We start from the raw sequence: 25,649 nt of genomic DNA, 5'->3' as shown, positions 1-25,649 counted from the left end.
TGATTCTTATGGGGTCATAACTGAAGCCAAACTATGTTTTTTATAAGTTTATTTATGTAAGTATTCCTGACTGCTAAACTCAAACATGGCGACGCACTGATAAAGTCTCAACAAGACAACTAGTCATATGAACCACATTTTAATAAGATTTGGTTCCATTTTCACCTCTTAAGCAAGCCATATGAAATATTTTTGATTAATAAAAAATGTATTAATACTTTTTAAATTTTATTAATTTTTCAATAAAATTAATGAATTATTTATATTTATTTTTTAACATCATAATTTTGTACATTTTTCACGATTGTTCAGATGTGTACTTTGTAATTTCTGTTCAAGCATTACAGAATACCTCAATTTATTGAGAAAATGAAAGTGTTTTATAATTAAGATGTTACCAAACTAAATTGAGTACACAAATGCTGCAATGAGACAAAAAGGAACAAACCCAACGGATGGCTTATAACCCTACTAGATCCAAAATGCTGGGTTGTTTTAACCCATTGCTTCAATATTGTGTAATATTCAGAATTAACTTAATATGTCACATGAGGTCTGCTCTATAAACCAGCAACTGTTGATCTTACAGGACCGGTCACCTCATGTCAGTTATACAACTTAAAAAAATATTTATTTCTTGATATTCTTAAAAGTGCACTTTTAATTCGTACTGCAATGTGACATAGAACATTTAAAAGTACAAACATACTTCACATTAAGGATGTCCTGATGGACCGATGCCAGTGTGAGAGATTCTTCTTGGGCTGTGTGGCATATATATCTAACTCCGTCTGTGCCTTTATCCCCTGCAAACTTCAAACATTAACATGCAGTATTTTGACGTATTTTATTTCGATATGTTTGCTTATTTAAATATGTCACCAGAGTAATCTTGTAATCTTTACTCCCACAAGAATTGTTGGACAAAATGTCAAGTGCCCTCTCATCTGTAAATCACTCAATGGATTTATATTTGTGGTTGATAAATAGGTAAAAGTCTTAGCTTGAACCGGTACAAATATTCTGTTAGTTTCTTTGTAAATATCCGATCATTAAATCACCTTAAATGAAAGTAGTTTAAGGTGAAGTACAGTATGTGAGACAGCACAAAACAGCTGTTACTGCTTGACATATTCAAGTTAACCACCCGCTTATAAGAATTCATGTGACCTAGTGTGAGTTTGTCTTGGCGCCTGTCTGTTTGTGCGCATGTGAATGGGATTTGCAAGGTGTTTTGGAATGATCTGCATCTCTGTTGTATCTACATTATTGTGTTTATATTCCTCCCATACATACTTTAAGGTGGACAGTAGTTTTTCATATATTCTCAGTTTTCTCATTACTGCTGGTTATAAATAGAATATTAGCGCAACATACGCAAGCATCCTAGATGATCAAACAATCACAAATCAATGAGTTCCACCATATCTATGTAACTACGATAACCTAAAACAAGGCGTGACGTGCGAATACCTGTTTCTTGGAGTGCGAATGGGCATGAGGGCAACAAAACGTCACTTTAAACAACTCCGTATGCAGGAATTCAGGAAATTGATTTCGGTTCGGGCTGAATAGTTGCCATCTGTAATGAACTTTTCCCCAGTCAATGGACAACCTCATTCACAGCCCACTACACAGTCACTCACCCACGCAGACATCTCGGTGGCTCCCAGAAAAGCAGGGGAGAAGTTCTTAGGTGTGACGAGGAAAAGGAGAAATACAGAATGGGCAAGTGGGAGGGGAATCTTTGCTCTGCCCCGCCCCCACAGCCAGAGTAAACAGTCCTCTACCTATTGCACCTTCCGTCACACACTCGCTTCTCAGTCCGTCCAGTTGTGTGTGCATGTGTGTCAGTGAGGATTTGAGAGAGAGGACAACCACTAGGCAGCCTCTTAGAGAGAGAGAGAGAGAGAGAGAGAGAGAGAGAGAGAGAGAGTGACAGTAGACACACCAGCTACACTGCCTCTCGGACACGCATTCATTCACCTGGAGAAGCAGGTAACGTGTCCTTTTTCCCTGTGTTGAGTGGTTTTAAAAGTATGTGTGTGCATGTGTTATCTGTTTGTGAGGAGTTGTGTATAGGTAATGACTTTCTTAAATATTTCTTAGTAAAACTTTGTTTATAGACTTGTTGATTATTAAATCTTTAGGAATGTATTTTCTTCAAATGGCTATGCTGTAGTGACCTTATTTGACCTTCGGGGGAAAGGAAAAACCTTTTCTCCCCATATTCTCAATCCGACTAGACAAACCAAATAAATTTGTTATTCAGCATTTATGCACAAATGTAAGGTAGCTTATTAAGTAAATGCCTGTTACTATGCACTGGGTTGGTTGTTGGTCTTTGGAATCGACTTTTTCAGCTTTCAATGTTTGCTGTTGGGGTGGGCCCAGATCAGTGCGTGCTACTGTTATCAGATGAGGTTTACATGTTTTTCAATGGCGAAGATATGTAGAATTGTTCATGTGTAGAAAGATCATTACGAGAAAGTGATGAGACATCATTTACACAGCAAGCAACGTGATATCTTGAGGTTTTGTGTTTTAACAGATCATCAGCTGTGTGTTTGTGTGCGCCTATCAGTGGTTGTGTTTGATCAGATCTCGTCACATTGTGTTACAGTAAATGGATTAAGCACATGAGTGAAAAGTTCAAACTCAATGATAAGAAACCTCAAGATGTCATCAGAATTTGCGGTTCGTCACAGTGTTCTTGCATCTGCAGAGTAGTTGAAAGATAGCAGGTGAAAGATCTCATTGGCTTGTAGGATATTGTATACGTTTGTAACGGGTGTATAGTATGCAAATGTGATTCATACGTGAGGTTGTGTCTGATTGTGTGTGCGTTTTGTTTCTTCCTTGTTTTTTGTAATAGTTTAACAAATAAATATTTTCACTGATCATTTCAACTTTAAAACTGTTTTTTGGGTCAGGAGAACAGCATTGTATGTGTTTCATGTGAATGATTGGCTAAACGTTTTACTGTAGCTTGTTTGCATAGAGAATTGAAACAAGATTACAGGAATTGAAAATGGACTTGTGGGTAAGCCAGTCACCATGTCCTCATGTTTCTCTGTCGTCCAGCGTTTAACGGCTGTGTCTGTATTAAGAAACCATTTTCATTCTTTGTGTAATATCATTATTTATCTACTTAGGTACATTGTTAAAATAGAAACATCCTTGAAGGGATAGTTCACCCTAAATGAAAATTCTGTCTTCATTGAGCCACCCTCACGTAGTTTCAAATCTGTATAAATGTCTTTGTTCCAATGAACACAGAGAAAGATATGCTTGTAACCAAACTGTTCTTGGTCACCATTGACTACCATAGTAAGAAAATTTGCTTTATAAAGATTTTTCGAAGAATGTAGCGAAGCAAACAGTTCAGGGGGAACTTTTGACTGCCATTGGAATTTTTCCAAGTATGGTAGTCAATGCTGTCCAAGAACTGTTTGGTTACAAGCATTCTTCCAAATATTTTCTGTACTGAGAATTTGATCTGGGAGTTTGTGCATGAATAAACAACAGGCCTTTTGCTCGCACAGGATATATTTCTATTTTGGAACAGTTGCATAATCAGCTATCGGTAAGCATTAGACTTATCTCTACTATACAGAAGTACTGTATGTCAATATTCCATGTTGTACCAGGGCTTGCCCGCCATAGGGTTTTTTATTTATCTGATAGTTATATACCTGTAGAATGTGTTTGTGGATTCGGGTTGCGAGTGTGTTACTGTTAATGATCAGTGCAGAGATTGTAAAGTGCCACAAAGGTCAAAGGTTATAGGAGATGAGGTTTAATAATTATAGAACACCATAATACAACAGAAAGTTTTTGCTTGGTCACCAAGTGGACGTTTTTGCACTTGTAAGTTTGTCATGTGAGGAGTTGCTTTAAGAGGTGTCTTCGGCAACAAACATTAACCCACCAGATTATCTGCAAGAAACTTTGACTCTTGGTGTGTTAATAGGTGTTAATCTTAACCCTGCTGACATCCCAACATTCAGACACAGCGAATAAACACACACTCTCTCTCTTTTGTACACATTTGATATCTGAGAGCCATCTTGCCTCATCTTCATGACACTCAGACCCAGAGTGTGTTTGCGCTTTCTGCTCTCTTGGTTGCTCTAGGGCAGGGGTCTTCGACTGCTTTTCCTTGAGGGCCAAATTCTAAAAGTATAAATGGGATGCCACTTATTTGAAATGTGAACGAGGGCCAGGTAAAGATGATTGATGGGTCACATTTGGCCCTCGGGCCGCCAGTGACTAGCCCTGCTCTAGGGTGTATGTCAAGAAGTCTTGACATGACGAAAGAACTGCCCATATATGTGCATACATATAAAAGAAAGACGCACCCAAATGCCACCTACACTGTATTTGTTGCTGTGTAGGAGAATATGTAATTGAGTGCACACTTTTAAGCATACACTTGAGTAGAATCACAACTTGTACAGTCACACCTCAGTAACCACACTACTTTTATGACGCTACAGTCTTATCAAACAAATACATGTGATGATTGAATATACTGCAGATACTATAATCCACACACACACAGAGACATGGGAAGACATGTAAGTAAAGGCACAATAGTAAATACTGTATGTATTGACTAAACTAAACCTTCACAGAAATGTGTTAACGTTGTTAGATTTAAGGTGAAGCATGGCCAATTTATTATTCTGATATGCTGAGGGTCATTTAGCTTTTTTTGCTGTATTTGTCTTGACAAACAATATTTCACACTTCATTTCACCCTCAAATATATAGACAAATCTGCATGCGCAACACACCATTATCTAGAATTTAAGTGCATTATTTTAGACCCATTTTCTAAGACACTGTGACCCAGCTCTGGACAGCAGGTGTGTGTGTTTGCTGTAAGGCTGTATGTGTGTGTTCTACTCTTCTACGTTTCACACTTCTCTTTCACTAGGATCGAAAGACTTTCACCCAAGAGATACTAATTGATCTTTCTGTACACAAAAGGCGTGTGTGTTTGTGTATCCGTGTGTTTGTGTGTGTGTGTGTGTTTATATGTGCTGATTGTCAAACATTGTCCTGTGTGTTAAAGAAGTCAAAGATCACATCTTTCTGTCAATCAGTATCTTAGATAATAACAAACCATCATCTTGTGATCACACACACATCAACCTAAACAACATACCTTCTTGATTTTTAACTAAATCCATTTGATGGAAAGCCATTGTTTATTTTCCACATGTTTTATAAGTCATAAATGAATAAGTTTACCTGATCTTATGACATACGTCAGTCAATATTATATGAACCTCAACTGGGGTGTAATGATCACTCAGCTCACAAACTGATATAATCTATGATACTAGGTTCATAATGATTTCATAATCCTTTTTTGTAAATGGTTCAATAAAGAAGCTTTAACATCAGAAGAAGGTAAAATGTTCTTTGTGCTGAAAAAAGGTTCTTTAGATTATAAAAAGCAAAGAAAGAGATGGTTCTTTAAAGTACCTTTTGGTGGAACCAAAAATGGCTCTTCTATGGCATCGCTGTGAATTTCCAAAGCATTCACTTTTAACAAAAATGTTAATAACATTAAACCTTCTGTACTAAAAATGGCCTGTCACTGAAAAATAAAACTGAATTTTAAAACACTAACAACTAAAACTTTGAAAATAATTGAGCAAATAAAGCAGTGAAAGCACAAAATAAAATAAAATATTGTGTAGGTCACATGTTGGTAGTTCAAACAATAAGATTAAACAGATGTCATTTAACACAATAAGCATATCTCTGAGATGCATATTTTAAAAATGTTGTATTGTTATGTGTAATACGTCTATATATATTATGACACACCTAATCTAATTTATCCTTAAAGGTCGATGCTTTTGTACCATATAAACTACAACAAAGAATTTATTTGGTCTTTTTTATCAATTGAAGAAACTATCTGGCTTAGTGTGGCTCATACAAATAAACCAAATCATGTTTTTCTTTAACTTCAATCATGTTTCTGTGAGAACTGGTTTCAGGAGAATGGTAGGGATTAATGAATATCTCTAGGTGAAACTGCGTCTTAAGGTCCTTATCAGTATACCTTCTCAGGTCTGCGTTTTGAGTGTTTGTGTGTGTGTTAAGCTAGTGATTTGTGTCGGTTAATCATTCACCTGCTGCTGCCTTAGGTTTCCTTGCACCAAGTACACACGCACGCACGCACGCACACACACACGTATGTGTAAAGGTCAACCACTGTGAAGCAGGTACAAAGACAGAGACCCGATGCTTTCTGGAAAATGATTCATCTTGTCTCTCCCTCTCCGTTGCTCATTTTCTCTCTTTTTTGTTCTTTTTTCACATTATCTCTCTCTTTTTCTGCCTCGGTTTTTCTTCCCACTGAATCTCACTTCCTGCTGTTTTCTTGTTTGTTTTCGACGGAACAAGGAAACTTCTAGAAAGTCTCACTTCCAGAAACACATGACCGCCTAAAAGGCCATTCGCAGAGGACGTGTCCTGCTTTCTCATTGCTTATCTACGTAATCATTCACTAGACGGAAGTATTTCATTTTTTCACACTTTACTCCAGCAAAAAAATGCCCTCTTTTAACATCTCCTGAAAAACATTGTCCACATTAGTGATTCATACCAATTTTTACTTAATTTTTGCTGAATCATGTTTACTTTCTCACTGTCATTCTGCACTTGCACAATCTCTGGCAGGGTTCCATCATTTCTTCTCTTTTGACCTCCCCTTCCTCCACGAATCTGCTGAATTGTCTTTCCTTGTCATTCATACACTTCCATTCAACTTCACAACCAGTATGGATTTCATTTTTGTTCATTGCTGTTTTTTACACACACAGTAGAGGACACTGTCCAGAATGATTTTTTTGTTATACTATCAATTATTCATAACTATATTTCCATATCTGCATTTGTTTCAAGTGACTTTGAGTGCATCAAATCTCTCTGATTGGTCGGTGTGTCTGTCCCCCCTGGCTTTTGATTAGTCAGTCTGCTCGTCTTCCTGTTTCAGCCTGGCCTTGAGCCACACATGTACTGATTTTCTGTATATGTGTGTGTGCACGCGTGTGAATGAGGAAGTGTTTGTGTGTGAGCTTTGGTTTAGTACTGCTGAGTTGCCTGTTATTCCAACCTCACACTCAAAAGTCACATGCCTCTCCAACCAGTTTCTCCTGGACCTCATCATGAAAGCACCAGGTACAAAGTCACTCGCTGTATGTGTTGCAGTTGTTCATTTGTAGATTTGACCTTTATTGCTGGAGTAAATTACTAATTAATAACATTTACACTTTTATTTTTTACTTCATGTAAGTTTTTACTTTCCAGTATTTTGGATTGTGTTGTGTCTTTCTGAGTGTGTGTGTGTGTGTGTGTGTGTGCGTGTGTGTGTGTGTGCAGGCAAACATGCTCTGCGTGTGTAACCATAGTTTCATTACTAAGCAACCTAACTACCTTACGCTCTAACCGGGCATCAAGGTCCGGCTACTCGTTCATGCTAAAATAAGGACTAGAGCTTCATTTGTGAAGGAGTGTAGTTTATAGTGTGTAGTTCCCTAGTTGTTTGCTTATGGAAAATTGTAAAAGAATTTAGGACTTCTTTTTTAAATGCTAAAGAATGAATGTAGATGGGGCTTAGTGAGGTTTACTTGGCGGTTTAAAGAGGAGAAGAGGATTTACGTTTTGTGTGTGTGAGGGGGGGTGTTAGAGGGAAAACCACAATATAAGTACTGATAATATCTTATACAATTGTGTATGTATATGTCAGGTATTGATCACATACATACATTTAAGATGCTCGTGGAATCACTTTAATAAGGCTAAGTCATATTGTTTGTGGAGGGACATGTGCGCTCTTAAAAATGCTGGGTTATTTTCAAAAAGGCGCAAACCCAACCATTGAGTTGTGAATTAAATTCTTCCCCAAAAACTTTCGTCCCCCCAAAATTCTCTCATAATTTTCTCCCCTTAAAAAGTGTTTGTTGTGATGGACACAGAGAAAGATATTTGGAAGAATGCGTATAGCCAGACAGATGTTGCCCCCAATTGACTACCATAGCAAAAATTACAATGGTAGTCAAAAGTGCCCCAGAACTGTTTGATGTCCTACATTCTTCTATATATCTTATTTTGTGTTCAACAGAACAAAAACAAATGTTAAAGTATTTTTTCCTCCCATGGGAGTCAATGGGGGCCAACATATGTCTGGTCATAAGCATTCTTCCAAATATTTTTCTCTGGGTTCATCAGATCAAAGACATTTTACAGATTTGGAACAACTCGTAGGTGATTAAACGATGACAGAATTTAAATTTTTGGGTGAACTATCCCTTTAACCTATGCTGGGTTGTTTTAACCCATTGTTTACTCAAATATAAACATTTTCTCGGTTAATTTAACCCAGCAGTTGAGTTCGATCATTTTTTACCAAATGCTGGGAAGGAAAGAACTCAGCATTTTTAGAGTGTAAACGTAATAAGATGTGTTGCTCATAGTTTGATGTGTATTAAAAATAATGACATTTTCATTCTCTTTTTAGACTCCAATCCTGATTGGATGCTTATTTCAGAATGACAGCAGAAGACTCCGCCTCTGCAGTTGCTATGAGTAACCCAAGCCCTTCCTCAACTTCCAATCCCCTCTCTGGGCATCCTCAACATCACAGCGCCATCCCGGAGGGTGTGGCCGGGGCCCCCAATGAAGCTGCACTTTTGACCTTGATGGAGCGGACCGGCTACGGAATGGTGCAAGAAAACGGACAGCGCAAATATGGCCCGCCCCCTGGCTGGCAAGGCCAATCCCCCCCACGTGGCTGTGAAATATTTGTGGGTAAAATCCCACGTGACGTTTACGAAGACGAGCTGGTGCCGGCATTTGAGTCTGTTGGACGTATCTATGAGATGCGTCTAATGATGGACTTTGACGGAAAGAACCGTGGCTACGCGTTCGTCATGTACACACAGAAGCACGAGGCTAAGCGAGCTGTTCGGGAACTCAATAACTTTGAAATCCGTCCAGGAAGGTTGCTCGGGGTTTGCTCTAGTGTAGATAACTGCCGACTCTTCATTGGTGGAATCCCAAAAACCAAGAAACGAGAGGAGATCCTTGAGGAGGTTTCCAAGGTGACGGAAGGGGTGTTGGATGTGATCGTGTATGCTAGCGCGGCGGACAAGATGAAGAATCGTGGGTTTGCCTTTGTAGAGTACGAGTCGCACCGTGCTGCTGCTATGGCCAGAAGAAAGCTCATGCCAGGACGAATTCAGGTTTAAGAGCCCACTACATACTCTACAAGTGTACTTTGTTAAAGGAATACGTGTAGTTCACCCAAAATGATAAATACAAATTGTATAACTTTTTAAAATATTTGTATTAGTTTCATTTTAAGTAATTTTGTTATTTTTCGTTTATTTTTTATGTTGCAATATGTGATTACATTTTTTGGGGGGTGAACTACTTTTAACTGTGAACTGTAACTGTAAAGATATAGTGAACACACCTCTCCAAATCTGAACTGTACTTGTTTGCATCTTTCTGTATTCCTCTGAATATAGCTCTGGGGACACCAGATTGCAGTTGATTGGGCAGAACCTGAGATTGACGTTGACGAGGATGTTATGGAAACAGTAAAGATCCTATATGTACGGAACCTGATGATAGAGACAAGCGAGGAGACTCTGCGGCAGACCTTCAGCCAATACAACCCCACTTGCGTAGAACGAGTCAAAAAAATTAGAGACTACGCCTTTGTTCACTTTGCCAGTCGGGATGATGCCGTGGTTGCCATGGACAACCTGAATGGCACAGAGATCGAAGGCTCCCGGATCGAAGTGACCCTGGCCAAGCCTGTAGATAAGGAGCAGTACACTCGCTATCAGAAGGCTTCGAAAGGGCCGGTGGCCGTGACAACTGCCGAAAGCCCCCAACACCAGCAAAGTTATGTGTATCAGTGTGACCCGTACACGTTAGCTTACTATGGTTATCCGTACAACACACTTATTGGACCCAACCGAGACTACTTCATCAAAGGTTAGAGAACACAGCATCTTTTCCTTTCTCTTTTAGGTCAGATTGTAGAGCGGGGCAGGTGTGATTTATCAGAAAATAAGTAAATGAATGCAATTTCAAATGAACGTAACTTTGTTGGCGTGGTGTGTAAATGCAATGCCATTTAATGAAATCAGACTGAATTACCCCAAAATGTTTTCCTTGATGACTTTGAGTATCATACTGAACATTACATAACAGTCAAAACTTGCATGAATAATTTATTAAATATTAAAAACAAACAAATGCAGGGCATGCAGTTCAATTATGTCCCATAGTATACAGAGTTTTAGGATTGGTGTCTTTGTCCACAGTGGTTCTCAACAGGTGGGTCAAGATTAAAAATGGAACAATGGGTCACAAGGCTAGCCAAATTACAACCTTAAAATCTTTTTTTTATTGAGCCTGTGTTATAATTCTATATTTCAAATGAAAGAGTATATGCAGACCATGGTAATATAAATGAATTTAGCTTTGAATTATGTTTTTATTTACTTTGTATGATAAAAACATTTGGTAGCATGTTGAAGCCTGTCCTCCTCCAAGGTCGTTTGTGCAAGCAAAGTATTACAACCTATAGATATAGATAGGTTTTCGCGTTAAGCACTCTCTAGCTGGTGTAAAAAAACAATGTTTTGTGGTCCGTGTGTAGTAGTGAAGTGAACTTTGACCTTTGTAAACAATAAAAATGTGTGTTCGTTTTTACATAATAGTCCCTTGCCCACCCATTTTCTTTAGTATTTGTCGTATTTGAATGAAGTACAGGAACAACTGACTTACTTTCATGTGGTCTGCAGTATGTATGTTGGGTTGCTTTGTTATGGCTAACATAAAACCAGCTATGAATCTGTTGAGAACCACTGCTGTGAAAGATACAGCCCACCTAAAGAAGCTCTGCATTGTTTGGAGCTAATCATATCACTTATCATAACAGTTATGAGCTGAAGAACAGTGTACTGTATGTAGCCAAGAAAAAGTATGATGCTGAAACTAATGATGGGAATCTGGTAATATTGCATTTCCTAACCCATAATCATCAATTAAAAATGCTTGTGGTTTTGCGTTGGGCAATTGTTGGAGATTTTCAAGTTGAAAAAGAGTTCTGATTGCATACTCCAGTTTATTTCCATCAATCCGTGACAGGTCCGGTAATCCGTTATCTGATTGTAGATGATACTTAAAACATTACAATTTACTTTACTGCCAAACTCCTCCCATCCCAAACCTGAAACAAATGTCGAAATGCTAAAGAGGCGTTCACACTGACACTGAAATGAGAATTACATGAACCAAGGGACTACCTTCAGTGGTGTACTGGTGTCAGAACAAGTGGGTAATACTCTTAATTTATGCCCAGCAAAGGATGAATGTCCTGGTGTTGTAATGTAGCCGGGTTTCCACCACCCTTTTCTTCTGCACATTTTGAAGTTTTAGTTATGGCCACGGAAGAGGTGCAGATTCTGCAATCAAACCTGACCTACAGACTACATGAAATGACAACCAGGGCAGAACGGAGGATTTTAGAAGTACAGAGGTCCAAAAAAAGCCACCTTATTTCATTTGATTGGACAAAAATTCTCACCATCCTTCATTTGATTGGCCACCTCACTTAGATTATTAGAACGTTATTCACAACTTTTACACCATGGAAAAATGAGCGAGGATAAACACCGTATACCCACGCATACTCTGGACTACACAACTGACTACCTTATTTATAGACAAACCCATAATATATATTTCCAAAATTCCAGGAAATGATTTTCCGTTTATAACAAAAAAATGAAGAGAAAGAAAAATATTCCAATTCAATTTCTGATGTCAACTTATACTAGTTAAATTACAACATGTTACCAGTGCTAAATATGCACTCCCGTACCTGAACAGCCCGTCCTCTTTCATTTGTATCTCAAGCAGGTACTGTAAGAGGCCGCGGTCGTGCCGGGGCTGGTAACAGGGGCCCAGGGCCTCGCGGCTCCTACCTTGGTGGCTATTCAGCTGGCCGAGGAATTTACAGTCGCTACCATGACGGAAAAGGCAAACTGCTGGACAGACCTTACGAGCTCATGACCAATCTAGAGCTGGCAGCTGTGAACCAAATGGGCATCAAGCCTGGCACAAGTCAGTGTGAAATAAACCGCGTCTATACAGAATTAAACACGGTTGTGCTCTACTCCAGCCAGTAGAGGCAGACATTTCTAAAAAGAATAAAAAAGTTTAGCTCTAAAAAACGATACATGTGACAAACTGCAATCAAAGGAATTCTATAAGGTTCTATTTAACAAAGGTACAGAGGGGAAATCTTTAGGACTCTACTGCCCCTACTGGTCTGGAGTGGAACACTAACTTGCTGCTCTATCATAACTGTATGCCTTTGATCTCTTAAAATCTCTTTCCTCTATCAACAATAAAACAAAGCTCAAACAATTCTTCAAAACCTCTCAACATTTTAAACTTGTTAGTTCAAAAGGTCAACGATCATTCTAAAGGTCCATAAAATAAAAGCTGTTGATAGCTTTAATTACCATCAGCTGACAGTCATTTGAATAAACGTTTTGAAATAAAAAAGGCCAAATGAGAAAAATGCTTTTGAGAGTGTTTGAGTTTGCTTGGGCATTGAGTTCAATGACTTTATTTTCGCACTAATCTGCTGCCCTGTTGAAACTAACTGATCTTTCAGAGCTCTGATCTGAGATCTGCAACTCCTGACGTTACCTAAACCTACTGATCCTAAGTCCGAATTAACATGGACAATGAAAAGTTTTTGTGCATGGAAACAATCACTTGTGTGTGTATGTGGGCACGGGAATGTGTACGTGGCGGTGCGTGGGTGTGTTTCTTTGTTGCTGATCTTAAACTGAGTCATGCACTTGCCTTAACTTAGGACAGGTTGTGTAAGTCTCGTTCTTTCTCTATTTCTTTCTCTGACGCTCTTGCTGAATAATTGGAATACTTGCCTGTATTCCAATAATGCTTCATTTTATGCAAATTGTGTAACAATGTACAATTGTTGTATATATTTTACATACAGTATATATGCATCTTTGTGCCATCGTTCTAAGTGTATGTGTCTATGTGTGTAGTGGCTCTTCCAGCTCTCGGTGCGCAATACCCTGCTGTGTTTTCTGCTGCTCCATCGACTAAATTAATGGAGGAGGGAAAGATGCATCCAGTGGAGCACATTCTAAATCCTCTGGCCCTCCAGCATGACCCCACCGCGGCCCAAGCCACGGGTGCTGTCATACCTACAGTCTCCACACCTCCTCCTTTCCAGGTACACCTGACCTACACCTGCTGTTGTAATCCTGCCGATGTACATAATAGCATGCTGTAGGTACAAGGCCGTAGATTATCATACAAAAGCTTTTTTATGAGGCGTCACAGCTTTAAGGTCCGATTTATTAAATTTAGCGGCATCTAGTGGTGAGGTTACGAATTTCAACCTAGGTCTCACTCCACCGCTCCCTTTCAAGCACTGAGGTGCCTAAAACCTTCTTAGCCGAAGGAGATAACGTATTAAGGAAACGCGCACTGTCGAGCAGTTTTTTTCCGTCTAGGTGTAATGTAGAAACAACATTGCAAATTCCCTGTAGATAGAATGTAGGATGTAGATAGAAAAATCTCATTCTTAGGTAATACAAATATAATTGATACACATAGACATAGTTATTTATGTTCTATATTGCATTTCTCTAAATAGATCCTCCCAAAAACTACAGCACTTTTAATACTTTTAGTTTTGTGTAACAATCTCTCTCCATGTCACACAGGGTCGTCCTATAACTCCAGTGTATGCCATGGCTCACAACGTCCAGAGGATCCCAGCCACTGCCGCCGGTCTGTACGGGGCTGGATACATGCCCATAGCTGCCCACGGCAACTCTGCCACTCTGGCAGCGTTGCAGAAGAACGCCGCCATGGCAGCCGCAGCATACGGAGGATATGCCGCGTACATGCCTCATGCCTTCCCCACTACGGCCACCTTCCAGATGCCCATTCACGACATATACCAGACCTACTGAGACACCCGCGGCATTAGTCACACACACACCATTAGACGTTCACGCTTCATCGATGAGCCCCGCCGGCTAATCGAATCACGGCGAGCGAAATTGACACACTCACAACAAAACTAATTGATTCGGACTCACGCTGCTCCCTGGCAGACTTAAAGGTTCCTTGGGGGGAGCATGGATGTAAATTTCCCTGCTCGGGGATTTCAGATTCGTCCGCTAAATTTACTGACCTGTGTTCGCAGACACCGTGACATTCGTCAAACTCTGGCCTACATTTAGTAATCCAGACACGTGACGCTGGAATTCTAATCTACTGATTTAAACCAAAACTAATAATGCTACATGCTACTGATCAGCTTATCAAGACGCCTGAATCCATTTTCATCTCCGACTGAGGGACTTTAATCCCTTTGTGTTATACGTGTACGTGGACTCGGATCCCCGCAATGTGACAAGAGCTCCACCCATTTTTGTCTTGACCGGAATGAACGACAGCTCAATTTTCTCCCCTCCCATATTCCTTATTCAAAGCAGTTTGACACCGTATGTGTTTTTAACAACCCTGCTTATTAGTCGATCATCACTGTGATCTTGATAAAGCGGACTGAAGTGATATGTTAGTGTGTTCTTATGAAGAATTCACACCTGCTGACATATCATTCTCTTCCCCACACACTCCAGCTGATGATGGCCATCGTACAGCAAACACTCCTTTACTTAAGGAGAAAACTGAAGGAACGTTGTGGTATTTCTGGACTTTGAAAAAGTGTATTTAATGCCACTCATTTATTGCCTTTGTTGCAATTTTATTTTGTGAAGACATATAGACACAAAATGATACTGTAAAAAGAACAAAAAAAAATGTTTTGAACTGCTGAGCAGGATTTTCAACAACTATAGAAGTAGAAGATATAAAGTGTTTCATGAAAATGTTTATGTATTTTGAGTTTATGACATTTTGCGAAGTGTGTTCCGATCTTCCGTCCATCGGATTTCCTTACCTTTTAAGCCTAACACCTGCTTCATTTGATCTCCTTTACAGTTTCGGGCATGGTTTGCTCGTGCTTTTTTATATTTAGATTGTTTGAAAGATTTAGTTGGTTTGAACACTTTTTTATGTTGTTTTTAGGGTTGTGAGGACTTTTTCTTTTCTAAGCTGGAAGACACGGACCTATAATGACTTAAAGTTATGAAAATTCTGTCATCATTTATTCACCCTCATGTCACTTCGATCCTGTGTGAATTTCCTTTTTCCGCAGAACACAAAAGAAGATAATTTCATATGAAATGATAAGAGGGTGAGCAAATGATCACTGAATTCTGGGCATAACTATCACTTTAAAGACTAATAGCAACCATTCATATAAAAACACAACCAAGTTTGCCTGCATTCTACGCGGATACATCGATTTTATATCGTTCAGTTGAGAGAATGTTAGAAGAAATTGTTAACACTTTACAATAAGGTTGTATCTGTTAACATTAGTTAATGCATTAGCTAACATGAATTTACAATGAATAATTATACAACATTTATTCATCGTAGTTCATGTTTATTTCAGCATTTACTAAAACATTAGTTAATCCACCATGAATTGTATTAGCGTTAACTGATATTAACAAACATTATTAATACATTTCTTGTTCATGTTGTTTATGCATTTCTTTTAACTAATGTTAACAAATACAACCTTATTTATTGATACTTTGAATTATACAAACCAAGAATAAAAGTATAAGGTAGTTTATTGGCTACTATTGGTTGTATTGCTGGTTATTAGTTAAAGACTGAACCGTGCATAATGCAGAACTGCAGTTTTTCACATAGCGTTCGCATAACAACGGACTCAATAATGTTAACAATGTATATTAATGTGGTCTTGAGTTCAAGCCAAATAGACACGATAAATAGTGCTCTACTCCAGTTTTAACGCAGCATATAGTGCAGATGCCCTACATTCTCCTAAAGTTGACTGTACCGCTGTGCACTTAAACAATATTTTGGGTGTTAGAAGTTTTTTTTGTTTGCTGTGTACGAATGTGTCTTGTGTGTGTGTAAGAAGTGATGAGTAGGCACTGGTCTTTTTAGGAGTATTTCAAGACTCCATAAACTGGATTAAACTGGACCAAACTAAAAGCAGGGAGCCTTTCGATACTGTATATCCTCCTTAAAATTGCTGCATGTCACCACGAAGCCTTCCGAAGAGCTCGTCACGTGTGTGCCTTTATTCGGATCGCTGTCTGACATGTGACCTCTTAAACACTGTTTTACCACGGTGCCTCTCCTCTCTCATAATTTCTGAAGTTTTTTCGTGTGTGTTATATCTAATAGTTTTGGGGGCTCTGAGTGTTAGTTTTGCTGCTTTATGTTGTATTTTGCTTTTATGTGTTAAGAAGAGATATTAAGTATAGCCTGTGTTTAGAAGAGTTAACTGTTGTTGGGGAAAAGCGCAAGATGTACAACCAAACAACGAATGACAATCCAGAGTTCACAGTCATGTGCGCAATACACACCATCTAAGCTAAGAGCCATGCACATTTTCAGACAGTCATTGAGGATAACGTTTCTCAATCACTCCACATGTGTGTGTCGTGGCAGGACTGTGTGTTGGTCAGGAAAGTGAACATCCCGAGTAGTCGTTTTTCTCTTTCTACTAAAATCTTTTATTATGAGTAAACAGTCAGGATATATTTAATATATACAGTACATTGTTTTTGTTTATGAAGTAAGAGGAAATGCTATAATATATTTTTAAGAAGACTTTTTCCATCTCTTTATATGTGCTGGTTTAAAGAGTTTAACAACAACAGCAAAACCATGTTTTTTTGTATTTGCCAAAGTGTTCAATGAGATGTGAACTATTGCAAGAGTGTATTGTGTGTGTTTAGAAATACACAAGTGAATACTTGTGAACCCAAATTGACTAAGCATTTATTGGCAGAACGTGCTTTCTTTTGCTATCATTTCATAAACACTACATCTGTAGCGTTTCCCCCCTCCCCATGTTGTTACTAAAAAACAGCTAAACAAGACAAGGTGACCTCCGTAGAGGACATTTAGATAGCGTCTAATATTATTGCCAAAATATCTCTCCTTTTTAGATCTACTTCGAACTGTTTTCTATCTTGTCGTTTAAAGCTTTTTTGGCATTGTTGTATTTATAGTGGTAGTTGAATAAAGCATTTTCAAAAAGGTACGTAAAATGTATGATTGTCTTTTTTTCTTGATCATGTCTGAATTTTCTTATAGATTACTGATCATATCTGATATGAAGTTTGTGCATCCTCAGTTTTGAAATGTAAGAAAACTATTAGTTTAAATTTCTAGGATTCTCCGGTATATTGAATATCTCTTGGTATTCCACAATGTTTCATTCATTATCACATTATCATGACAGGGCCGGTTCTAAAACCAATTCACTGAGGGTGCTCAATAATATGTTTTTAAATGTATAAACAATGGCTCATGACCTTCACCCATCTGAAAATAGTACCACCAGGCGTGGTATTATTTAATAAGAAATCAAATGCATTTTTTACCAGCAGAAGTATTCGGCATGACCTCAAATTCAGCCAAAATAATGATTTGAAAACATTTTTAAAATATCAAACTATAAAAATGAACAGCAGTTTAAGTGCATAAAAGCAACTGTAAATTTGTCTTTCTGCTTTGCCTTGTTCCACTATACTTTTAGAGATTTATTCTCATTGCATGTAAGCTAAATAATTTTGACTGACCCTGAGGGTGCTATTTCGTTTGTTTGATGCTTAGCACCCTATAGCACCCCTTTAGAACCGGGCCTGTCTCATGAGCAGGAATAATATTTCAACATACCAGTATATGGTTAATTGTGTTACCACTAGGGGGCAGCAATGCAGCGCAAACAGATTGATGCATAGTGATGGAATGGGAGCTGAACAGCAGACTTCCAGATGATGCCTTTGTTTAATAAATCAGTCGGTATAAAATATTTGCACGTTAAGCAGAGACAAAAAAAGATTTTTCGTTTTTTTTAAACGGAAATGCTGCTGATCACGTGAAATGGGGCATGTAAATTCTTTTTTAAGATTAGCCTTTAAATATCAGCAATCTTTAATATTAAAAAACAGTAGGCCTATAGTACAGTTCCCATTCCATAAGATTTGTAAAAAAAAGTTCTTCCCATACAGATTTAAAAGTGATGTTTACCCCACAATACAAATCGGGTCATCAATTACTCATTCTGCAGAACACAAAAGAAGATATTTTGTAGAATGTTCTGAGAAACTTGACCCCACTCACTTGCATTGATTTTGTGTCCCTACAATGGAAATGATTTTGGGCCAGTTCAGTTACCAACCTTCGTCAAAATGCCTTCTTTAGTGTGCTGCGGTAGAATATAGTCATAGTCATACTGGTTTGAAATGAAAACTGGGTGAGTAAATGATGACTGAATTTTCTATTTTTGGGTGAACTTTCAGCCAGTACAGCTCATAATGCATATTTTAAAAGATATGCACCAACAAAAAATAAATGCCATCATTTTGTTTTAGGTTGCACACCAGTAATGTTTCTTTTTAAGGCATGTTTGTAAAATGTCCTATGTAAGGCTTTTACCGCCCAATAGATTTCCAAAACATGACCCGAATCATGAATCAGCTCATTGTTTAGAAAATCAGTTGCTTGAAACAACAGTTAACCCAAAAACTCTTTTGTAATTGACTTACCCTCATGCCAAAAGTATGACTTCCTTTCTTCAGTTGAACACAAACGATGTTGCAATATTAAAAATGAAATAATGTTGCTCTCATTTGGGACAGAAAATGTTGAAGCTCCAAAAAGCACGCACATCTATTCTATCATAAAAGTATTGCAAATGACTCCAGTGGCAGTGTTGCCAGGTCTAATTAAATTGTGTTGTTTTTGCACTTAATGAGATACTTTAAGAAGTGAATAAAGTTGCAAGTCACAGGAGTATTGCAGAGATGACGTATTTTTGTCGTGATCCCCCAAAATAAGCACTGTGATTAACAAAGGTTTGTAAATTGTCACATTTTTCAACCCAGATAATCTTTACAAAATAACACAACATTTGTTACTTTTGAAGCCTATAAAACCTAACACAAGGCTATAAACAGACTACACTTTAAAAACGTCACCACCACCAAGCCTCCATCAACTTTCTCACACTTTATTAAAAACGTGTTCTTTGGTAAGTAGTTACTCCGTGAATCCCCTTTCACCGTTTTTGAAATTTGTGTCCATCTTGCATTATTTGTGAGATTTTTACCAAAGGGTGTAGTCGCTTTTAGCAACCTGTTGGCAACCACTGTTTTTAAGACAAGGTTGTATGACATTGAATAAAAAGTGAAAATGTTTTGTTAACAACAGGCAATTTTGCCAAAAATCCATTGACTTTGGGGCGACGGAAGTGCTAAAATGCATACCCGCTTCCAGGGTTTGCATACAAAAATACGTCTCTGCGGCACTACTGTCACTAAAAAATTTGTGATTATTTCAAAACAGAACTTTTTTTAGTTAATATCAGGGATTTTTTCGGTTTAAGATCTGGCAATACTGTCTAGTGGCAATACTGTCTAATATTTTGAACTTATAGCGAAACGGAGACATGTCAGTAACGCCAAAGCTCATTGTTTCTTGCATCTCACGTGATGAGATATCTCATCTCGAGCCATGTCAGAGTTTTCTTATTGTACCTGTGGAACTTCAAACATTCAGTCCCACCTGGGAAAAATACCAAACCGGCTACCAGCAACCTTCTTGAAGATATGTGCTTTAAAGTTAAAAGTAACTGCACAAAAAATTGTTCAATGGCCTTTTGGTTTAACTTTATATTAGAGTCATATAAAAGAGGTCACACCGTACATTAGCCACAAGTTATGTATTCATAGGACATTTGTAAGCAGTGCATAAAAACTCAAGGCGACGCTTTAAACATTAAATGTGTTTTAAGGGTACATATGAGTGGATTTACAATGTCTCGCCGGACACAAAGTATACCACGATAAAGGCTCATAAATGAAGCCCCCTGTGTTCACAAAACTTTTACGCTGCCTTTGAATGCTAATAATTCATACTCTGAGTGTACAGTGTGAATGCTCAGTGCAATGATAAAAGCGTGTTTCTTAAATTCCTCACACCACAGACTGAGATTTTCCGCCGCGTCTTTCATCCTCAGAGTACCGCCGGTACTGTTCCCCCAGCAGCGGCTCCAGACCCTCAACCGAGCGGTATGAGCGTGCCCGGGCAGCACACCCAATAACTCCGCCCACCACCGCCACGACGAGCACCACGGCAACGATCGCTATGGTGATGATTTCTGAGATGGTGTAGGGCCGAGCTGTAAAGAGAGAGTGTATAAGGAAATCTGTGCCATTTGTATGTGCTTTGTAAATTTAACGTAGAATTTAAATAACCGGTTTCGACTGCGCTGAATTTTTCTAGACTATAGTGCTCATGTAGGCTACTCACTTGGCCACTGAACCTCGTAGGTGTAGCCCAGGTTGTCTGGGGCGACGACAAACATTTCGGCATTTCTGACCGGCGGCCAAAAAGGAACCATGTTGAATTCTCCGTTGTGACCAATAGGAGCATTTTCCTCAGGATAGGCCACTGTTCCCGCTGTATGTGAAAAAAGTGCAATGGATAGGATCACTCTGTCTCTGCGACAAGAAACTGGGTTTTTGGATGTGTGTGTGGTTACCAGCGGTGTGCCTCTGAAGCCATTCATCAAAGATGGCATCAGTAAAAGTGTGAAGCAGAACAAAGATGGGGTCGTTTGGTGATAGGTGAGTCTGTCCACCTGTGCCGTTGAGAAACAAATGAGCCAGGTTGTGCAGACTCCTCACCACTGGGTCATAGTTACCCTGGGGAGCACTGTAACCTAGTGACACAACGGAACACTAATTAGGAGTCATCGCAAATCTACAGGAATGCAACAGAGTTCAATGCAGGCAAATTAAACAAATGTTGAAATGGCCATCAATTGCTTCGGACACATTTCAAAGAACTTTAATAGAGATTTTCCACAAAAAAAGGTGCAAGAAGGTCTAGTTTTTAGATCATAAATGAATAAAGATGCGTGATAGAAGAATTCTGTCATCATTTATTCACCCTCTTGACATTTCAAACCTGTATGAATTTCATTTTTCGGCAGAACACAAAAGAAGATATTTTGAAGAATGTTGTTAACTGGCCCCCATTCACTTGCATTGATTTTGTGACACTTGCATTGACTTTCTTGAAAATATCTTCAATAAGGTTTCAATAAGGTTTCGAAGGACACGAGTTTGAGTAAATGATGACAGAATTTTCATTTTTTTGGAGTGAAATGTTCCTTATTAAGTATACTTGAAATGAGCTTGAAGTATAAATACAGGCATTGAATGCAAAGGCTCTTGGCATGTATAAAACGAGTTACTTTTGTGTGATTTGTTCGGTTGAAATGAAAAAGTATACCAAATTTGTGGAATGGCCGTGTAATGTGCAGTTGAGTTGATCTGTGGTACCGTACCCTCGACGGTATTCCTAAAACTCTGAGAGGAAGTGGAGTAATATGGTGGCGTGTCAAAGGTGTTCAGTTCTAGGCAGTCGATGACATCCTGCGGTTCTGGTAATCTCTGAACCATAGGTCGAGCCACATTACCAGCAGGATTCCTTCGGATCGGACTTGTCTCTGTACCTGGAAACAGATCGGGAAGAAGAAGCTGAGAAGCACGCGCCAAATGTCTCGATCATATCCAGCCTTCTCAATGGATTTTGAGAAAAGCACAATGCAAGATTCTACCACATAGTTTTTATCATCAGTTTCGATTGAGTCAATTGCAAAACACATCACATGATGCTAATTGTTTTGCCCATATACGGTTTTATCTTTTCAGCTTTTGAATGCCTTGAAGGATTAGTTCAAACAGCATGTGAGCAGTCTTACGTCTCGGAATTCGGAATGTGCGCGCATGTACGTGTGTGAGCGCTGTGCGCATGTGTGTGTCTCACTGTTGCAGATGGTCTCCAATGTCTCACACTCCCCCACACTCTCACAAATCTCCCACCAGGGAAAGAACACAAAATTAGACGTGTGTTCCTGCAGTATAATGTGTGTACGTGTTCGTGCATTGTAAGGGAAGGCGGTGCATGTGACTGCTATGTTGTGCGAATGTGTCTTACTGTTGCAGATGGTCCCAAGTGTTTCATACTCCTCCACACTCTCACAGATGACTCTCCACTGAGAGAACACAGAGTTGGAACTGATGCCGTTCGTATCAAAGCTGCTTCTGGCTCCCAGCAGGTCATCGGTACAGATATCACACTCGTTGCCTCCGATAGCAAAGTTCCAGTATGGAAGGGCAAACGACGGGTCGCCCAGCATGTCCTGCACACACACAATGTAAATCCCCAGCACGTACCATTAGCTGATCTTTCATTTAAAGGGGGATTGCTGGTATTTCTCCTGCTACATCATGATTAATAGCTTTTTATGTAATTACTGAAATGTTAAAGAAACAGCGCTCCCCTTAATTCATCCTAATACTTCCTCACCCTCTCTGTTTTATGACTTTCTTTCATAGAAGTTTTTTTTGGATTTGTTTGTGCTGGTTTGGAGTATATCTTGGCTACTTTTTTCATATAATGAGTGTGAATGAGGACTGCATAGGGGAACCCTGATTTGATTTAGGTTGGCGTGGGATAAAAAGTGCTTGTATTTATATGAGATGTGGGCAGGAGCGGGCAGTCTGACAATAGCATTTTATTTGAAAATAAGTTTACTTTGATAACAACATGCAACACATTAGCCAATCCTTTTTCGGAGACTATGTAATGCATGTAAATTGTGTAACTATGCTACTATGTATGTATGTTACTATGTAAAGTGTATTACAATGACGAAGCAATTCGTGGATATGCTATCGTCAAAGGATTGGAAAGTGTTAAAATTTTGTGTTCAAATTCTGTCTTTATCATTTACTCACCCTGAAATTGTTCCATAACTGTATACATTTTTTTGTTCTGCACCATAAGATCGGCTATAGTAAACTGGTGATACATATGATTTGAGATGTGTGCCAAAACCTTTTATTTAAAATGATTCATTTAATTATGATTTCTTCGACAAATAAGTTTATTTATCAATATGATTTGTTTACGAATCATTTACGAGACATGTTCTCGGAATAGTGACTTAAAATTAAGTCTGTTTCTCACATGCAGCTATGAAATTACCTTAAAACACGTGAAACTGAATCAGTATTCACTTTCATTATATAAAAAAGTGACCAAAATGTATTAAAAAAATTCACCCTGTGTTTTCTTCAAAAAGATTGATTTAGGTCACCTGCATGTCTCTCTCCAGTTGCAGCAGGTGGTATCTGTGCCAGGTGACGAATCCCGGCCCTTCGTGAGAGAAATCTACACCTCCGAAGCTCTGCTCACCTGGACCCATGTACGTCTTGCTGACCGAATAGTAGTGGGTCCAGACGAAGTAATTGTAGATGGAGATGTTCTCAAACTGAACCGTTCCATTTGCGCTGAAAATCTCCTGATGCCGGCGTGGGCAGATGACAATGTCGGGATGGACGGTTCTTTTTGCCTGGTCCAGGGCGTTCACGAAAGCTCTTTTTTCGTCTCCAGACATCTGCATTATGTTACGCCGCACTAACACAAGAGAAACACACATCACAGAAAGTCATAACAGAAACTATTTCTCATTTACTCATTCCAAACATTCTACAATAAAATAACCATGTTAGTTTTGGTTTAATATAAATATCATAATAACATTTGCCTATGATATTTGAACCTTTTGACATTATTAAATATGAAATAAAAATGATATACGTGAGAAAACAATATCAACAGATATAGACTTTAAAACGAATCACATAATAAAATATAGAAATATAATACTTAAACTCAAATCTTTTACCCGGTTTAAAGAAGTCCTGTAAAGCCAGGAGTGTTTCTTAATTAAATTGTTAAAGTATAAAAAATACATGAAATATCCTAGAATAAAGATTACTGCCTGCATCTTGAGACAAAACAATGGCCCTTATCTAGGGATATGTCAGAGCAACCTGATCTCAGGGGAATTCGTCACTATTTTAAAGGTGGCTTTTTCATATGACTTACGATTACTAGAAAAAAACGAAAAATGAGATCGTCCGAAGCCAAAATTGTGATGTACATTATCAGTTAAAACAGATCAGATATTCGTTTTAGTCTGCGATTAGCCTGAAGCATTGAAATGAGGCCATATACATGTGTACGTGGGTAGGTGTTTGTCCATCCTCACCCGCTGTGATTCTTTGATCACAGTTCGGTCCTGTCAGGCCGTGACGGCATCGGCCGCAGTTAAATCCAGTAAAGTTTCCGCTGCATTGGCAGGTTCTGTTAAAGAACCGCAGAGGCCATCGTTCACGGTCGTCACGCCCATCGTGAGGATACTGAGGGCCGTGTGGGCGGCGGTCGGCTGCTACTGACACACAACGACCTCTCCCGCTACTGGATCCGCACTCATCGTTAGGCAGTCCGGTAGGTGATGGGCAGCAGGTGCCACTCTGGAGACCCTCTGATGTCATGCAGTCACGCGGAAACTGAGCGCTCGCCAGTTGAACGCACATAAACACCAAACACAAACTCTTCCACATCCTGAAAAGACGTTTTTGTCTCTGCATTTATTAAAATATACAAATAAACACATCGATTGTGTCAGTTAAATGTTTTAAAAAGCACATTAGGCTATTTATTGATTATTTATTAGAAAGATGTGTGCTTTTTAATATGTTTGACCTTTTAAGCAAAAGGCTATTAAAACATGACATTATAATTCGAGTATTAAGATGTAAATTATGCAAAATACAAAATACTTAAAAGTTCATGGGTTTCTGTGGCTCCATTTTAGTGAACCACCAAAGACATTGAAATAAAAAAGGTTCTGCCTTTTCTGCAGAATAAATGCCATCTATAGATCAGGATTATAAAGAATAAGATCCATTTTACTGCAGCATATCCAAAAAAGTATGAAATGCATTACCCTATCAAAAAGAAACAATGGAAAGCAACAGTTGATTTTGTTCTTTCAGTCTACCTTGTTTCAAAGCTTTTATTTTTAGCTTCTGTAAAGTAATATAGGCTTGCAGTTGATATAACAGAATTCAAGAAGCATCAAAAGGATTCGTGCACAAATCTCACAACCTGAAACTGTCTAACTTGTTGACTTCGTCCTCAATGTAAACCCACCCACAGAGATGTTTCTCTCTAAAATACAAGCCACGCTCTTTGTCAATTTACTATCGTACGTTTTTTCCTGACAATAAAGAAGCTGATATTTTTACACCTACAACCCAGCTTCTCCCAGCACCTGAATTTGTTGAACAGATTTATTAATCAAACAAAACAAAAAGGTCAAGATAAAAAAGCAAAGTACCTTATATCATTCGTTCTTTTTCCTTTTATGCCTCACTCTTTTACTCTCTCTTTCAGCTGTACTGTAGTGCCACCCTGTGCTGCCCCCTGGTCAACTATTTTATACGTACACCCCTTCTGCCCTCATCTCTGATCCCTCCATCTCGTGACTAGCAACCAGT

At 38.7% G+C, this 25,649-nt stretch overlaps 2 protein-coding genes across 12 annotated transcripts in view; one reads left to right on the top strand and one right to left on the bottom strand.

Annotated features, from left to right (window-relative positions):
* rbm47 (RNA binding motif protein 47) overlaps window positions 1-17,263 on the top strand; it is a 23,035-nt gene extending 5,772 nt beyond the window's left edge. For 2 of the 9 annotated variants that reach the window (XM_079462019.1, XM_079462020.1), the window contains exons 3-7: window positions 8,546-9,269; window positions 9,558-10,032; window positions 11,965-12,171; window positions 13,134-13,324; window positions 13,821-17,263. In XM_079462019.1, the coding sequence (XP_079318145.1) occupies window positions 8,577-9,269; window positions 9,558-10,032; window positions 11,965-12,171; window positions 13,134-13,324; window positions 13,821-14,072 (1,818 nt within the window). In that variant the 5' untranslated portion in view covers window positions 8,546-8,576 and the 3' untranslated portion in view covers window positions 14,073-17,263. Of the gene's footprint in view, window positions 1-1,802; window positions 1,999-6,921; window positions 7,207-8,545; window positions 9,270-9,557; window positions 10,033-11,964; window positions 12,172-13,133; window positions 13,325-13,820 lie in introns of those variants that run through there. The other 7 variants (XM_079462024.1, XM_079462025.1, XM_079462018.1 and 4 more) reach the window with 6 other exon arrangements.
* On the bottom strand, window positions 17,257-25,649 carry tyrp1b (tyrosinase-related protein 1b). 3 transcript variants are annotated; one of them, XM_079462027.1, is made up of 8 exons: window positions 25,490-25,649; window positions 24,356-24,731; window positions 23,399-23,718; window positions 22,234-22,438; window positions 21,581-21,748; window positions 20,771-20,950; window positions 20,539-20,688; window positions 17,257-20,407 (listed from the first exon to the last, which is right to left on the bottom strand). In XM_079462027.1, exons 2-8 carry the CDS (start codon window positions 24,708-24,710, stop codon window positions 20,202-20,204), a joined length of 1,584 nt encoding a protein of 527 aa, XP_079318153.1. In that variant the 5' UTR covers window positions 24,711-24,731; window positions 25,490-25,649; the 3' UTR covers window positions 17,257-20,201. The 3 variants fall into 3 exon arrangements, with proteins under 3 accessions (XP_079318153.1, XP_079318154.1, XP_079318155.1); XM_079462028.1 differs by having other exon boundaries at window positions 24,356-24,711; window positions 25,490-25,623; XM_079462029.1 differs by lacking the exon at window positions 25,490-25,649 and adding an exon at window positions 25,097-25,487.

The sequence above is a fragment of the Barbatula barbatula genome, assembly GCF_947034865.1.
Source record: "Barbatula barbatula genome assembly, chromosome: 8".
NCBI classification, from domain to species: domain Eukaryota; kingdom Metazoa; phylum Chordata; class Actinopteri; order Cypriniformes; family Nemacheilidae; genus Barbatula; species Barbatula barbatula.
Note: the sequence above shows the minus strand (reverse complement) of the source record. Positions and strands in the feature narration are given on the sequence as shown.